This window comes from Poromitra crassiceps, assembly GCF_964638095.1.
Source record: "Poromitra crassiceps genome assembly, chromosome: 12".
Lineage (NCBI taxonomy): Eukaryota > Metazoa > Chordata > Actinopteri > Beryciformes > Melamphaidae > Poromitra > Poromitra crassiceps.
This window is the reverse complement of record NC_139632.1, coordinates 38398694-38402717: the sequence shown is the minus strand read 5'-3', so window position 1 is coordinate 38402717 and position 4024 is coordinate 38398694. Positions and strand designations below refer to the sequence as shown.

General features: G+C 41.7%; 1 protein-coding gene across 1 annotated transcript; it reads left to right on the top strand.

Annotated features, from left to right (window-relative positions):
- Nucleotides 1-243: 243 nt before the first annotated feature.
- LOC310786218 (zinc finger BED domain-containing protein 4-like) lies at nucleotides 244-3456 on the top strand (the record flags this gene model as incomplete). Its single annotated transcript, XM_083647386.1, has 4 exons — nucleotides 244-480; nucleotides 722-1800; nucleotides 2225-2541; nucleotides 2898-3456. 4 exons carry the CDS (start codon nucleotides 244-246, stop codon nucleotides 3260-3262), a joined length of 1998 nt encoding a protein of 665 aa, XP_083503512.1. The 3' UTR covers nucleotides 3263-3456.
- Between the last annotated feature and the right edge of the window lie 568 nt (nucleotides 3457-4024).

The following is a 4024-nucleotide window of genomic DNA, read 5'->3' as shown; positions in this document are numbered from 1 at the left end:
GTAGATGTCTGCTTGTGATTGGCTCTCTCAGCCTCTCTGTCAGTATTATGAAACCTCATTGGCTCGATGATCTCTTAAGGGGCGTGGACAAAGAAGCAAGAGGAAAAGAAACACGGATGTTCGGGAGACTGACACACGCTGCCTGCGGCATGCCAAACAAACAGACAACGAAAAAAGACGGGAGATAAAATAGAGAGAGATACGATACGTTGAGAAATAGGTAGCGTCTGCGACTTCAATAACATGAGCGACGCCGAAGAAAGTGACGCTGACACAGAGGTTGGAGTTGTAGAGTCCGAGACCGACGAGCAGCAACAAGCCATTACCCAGTACCACCCATGGCCTTACTTACAGGACATGTTCACACTTGTCGGATCAAAGAAAGATTTGTGGCGAATGAGCAGTCTCTTGTGTAAACCTAAACACCACGAACTGCTGGCCTACAAGAACTCCCCGTCAAATTTGAAGAAACACATAAAGGTAATCATTACTGCATCTTTTCTGCTATGCTTAATGTAATGTTAGCAATGCTATGGGAACATGCGCCATTTCTAATGATAGCATTCGTGTTTTAGCAACATCGTTAGCTAACACACGAATGCTAAGCTGTGTTGTTATATAGCTACATATGTACACATGTATAGTTAGTTAAGAAAGTATGGTATGTTAACTAACGTACTAACGTTACTCTCTCTGTGTGTTTCTCTCTCTCTGCCACTAGAGAAAGCATGTGAATCACCTGGAGAAGTACACAAAGCTCACTACTCAAAAAAGGAAATCTTTGAAGCCAGAGGAAGGCCCTTCATCATCCAAACAGCTTAAACTGTGTGATAGCAAGAAGAAAGTGTCACAGAAAAGTGTTGATGATGCCATCATTAACTTTGTCATTCAAGGTCTGCAGCCTCTCAGTGTTGTGGAACAGCCGGGCTTTAAAGCTCTCGTGCATCACCTACAACCCCAGGTGGCTGTAATGTCTCGTGGTACAGTGAAAAACAAAGTGGAGAAAGCAACACAGGAAATGAAGAATAATCTAAAGGATGCCATGAGTAAGGTTGAGTTCATCGCCACCACCACAGATTGCTGGACAGCACACAGACGGGGTTTCATCGGTGTCACAGCACATTGGATAGAGCCTGTAACACTGGAGAGATGCTCTGCTGCTCTATCATGCAAACAACTTGAAGGCTCACATAGCTTTAATGTGCTCGCTCGTGCCCTGACTGACATACATACAGAGTACAGTATCAGTGAGAAGATTGTACGCACAACCACTGATAATGGGTCCAATTTTATAAAAGCTTTTCGAATCTATGGTGAGGATGAAAACAATAATGCAGCACGGCCATTTCAGGGGGCAGGGCCAAGTCAAACAGGAGGAGAAATCGAAAGCAGTGAAGAAGAAGAGGAAGAGGGGGAAAATGCGTCGGTTGAGTTTGTTGAAGCGGGCACCCTGTTGGATGAAGATGATGGCACGGAATACCAACTGCCAAAGCACCATCGCTGTGCCTGCCACCTTCTAAACCTGGTGTCAACAGTTGATGTGTCAGCAGCAAATGCCAATGCAGTCTATAAGAAGCTCTCTCGTTCAGCGTTTGCAAAGTGCCAGAGTCTCTGGAACAAGAGTGCTAGATCCACCATAGCTGCAGAGATCATACAAAAAAGATGCAAGCTGCAGCTAGTGAGGCCAAATGACACAAGGTGGAATTGTCTCTTCTTCGCTGTGGAGAGGATCATAAGGATCATTAAAGAACAAGGAGAAGCAGCCATTACAGCTGTGTGCAGCGCACTCAAAATTCCCATGTGAGTACCACTGTTATCTTGAAAACTGATTGACTGGATGAGGAAATATTCCTCAATTTATGTCTCTCTACTGACAGATAAAAATGTCCTATTTTGTAATCAGCACTTTTGCACTATGTATGAAAAGTGCTATGCATTATTCACATTACTTTTAATAAAATATAGTACTAGAGTGTGTGTTGACATGCTCATATTCATATAGATTAAATAATATCATCCAGAAATACCCCCCCAACACACACACACACACACACACACACACACACACACACACACACACACACACACACACACACACACACACACACACACACCCCCCCCCCCCTAGAAAAATTATAAATCCTGGGTTCTTAACAGGAACAATAAAGCAGTTCATTGTATTCATGTTTGTTTCTTTGTTTGTTTGTTGTTTGTTACTTGACAGGCTCACTCCTGCTGAAATTGCATTTCTCGGAGAATATGCAAAGACCATGAGCCCAGTTGCAAAGGCGCTGGATGTCCTTCAGGGAGAGGCCAATGTGCAGATGGGATGGCTTGTACCTACAATAACACTACTCAAGTCCAAGCTCCAGCAACTCCGAATCTCCTCCAAGTACTGTGGGCCATTGGTGGATGCTCTTCAAGCAGGACTTGAAAGGCGTTTCGGAGAGATGCTTGCTGATCCAGAGCTCATTGCTGCGGCCATCCTTGTCCCCAAGTTCAGGACATGCTGGACAAGTGATGATGGCATCCTAAAACGTGGTGAGTGTTGCACCATGCTTTATGCTTTTTCATTTCTTTATGATAATAGGACATTTTGGCATTTGAAGTATCATAACATAATGAGAAATTGTTTCCTGTAATACCAAGTAAATGTCACATAATTCACTTGTGACAACATAACTACAATCTTAAAATAACCCTCATGTATGTGTATCAAAAGTAATTTTTAAAAACATTTTGGCATTAAAATTGTGTTAATATAAATAAATATTTTATAGACTCCAAATAAATAAATGTTTTATAGACTCCATGATCTAAATTCTATTTTTATCTAGGTATTACAATGGCGATTTCATGGGGAATATGCTTAAATCCATTGGTTTTGTATTCCATAGGCCTTGACTACATCAAGAGCCATCTGAAGGAGCAACCCACGGTCCAGTCAAGTGACACTTCCCGTTCCCTGTCTTCAGAAGAGGAGGACTTCTTTTCCATCATCAACAAGCAGGGTAACACTCATGAAAACACCAAGCAGCTCGAGTCCTACCTGGCCTCTCCAGCTAATACCATGGATGTCCTCAAATCTTTCCCCGCAGTGTGCCACTTGTCTCTCAAACTCAACACAGCGCTACCTGCCTCAGCTGCCTGTGAGAGGCTTTTTAGCACTGCAGGACTGATTTTTCGCCCGAAACGAGCACGCATTAGTTCAAAGAACTTTGAGAACCAGCTTCTGCTGAAGCTAAACAAAAGATTTTGGTAGTCCTCCTGAGTAGTGTACTGTTCCAGACTGCCAGTCCTGCAGAGCCTAGAGCACACGTCTCACCTGTTCATCACCGCAAGTGCAATGTTTACATGGCTGCTATTTTTTTTTATTCAGCTAATCTGGAATATGGTGGTGTACTAACACCAGAGACAGTAAATAAATAATAATAAACCTTGAATTTGTGAATCTGATCAATCTTGTGGACATTCAGTTTCTTATCCATTAGGTATCAGTATTGTATCAGTCTCAAGTATTGTGATACTGCACTTTGTAAGGGACACCTTGTATCCAGCAGTTAAACTTGTCTAACTATTTGCACATTCATATATCATGGAAATATTAATGAGGGAGGACTAGATGTGATTTTAATGGGGGGGGTTTGTGTGGAAAACTATAGGACACCATTTAAAGAGAGTAGAGTTTTAAGATGTGTAAAACATTTGTAGGGGATCTTTTATCATCAAAATTATATTCTTTAATGTGAGGCTCAGTCATTCAGAAAGATACGGTAAAAATACTTTTACTTTTACTCGTTGGGTACATTTCAGAGCCTGTACTTTTTTACTTTTACTTGAGTAAAATAATTGAATCAGTACTTCTACTTTTACCAGAGTAGTTTTTTACACAAGTAACTGTACTTCTACTCAAGTACAGAATGTCAGTACTTTTCCCATCTCTGCAGATCGATGAGTTTGCTTCAAATATCTGTTTCACAAACAACATCCATCTGGATTCGGCCAAGCTACATTGTTGAAGAGG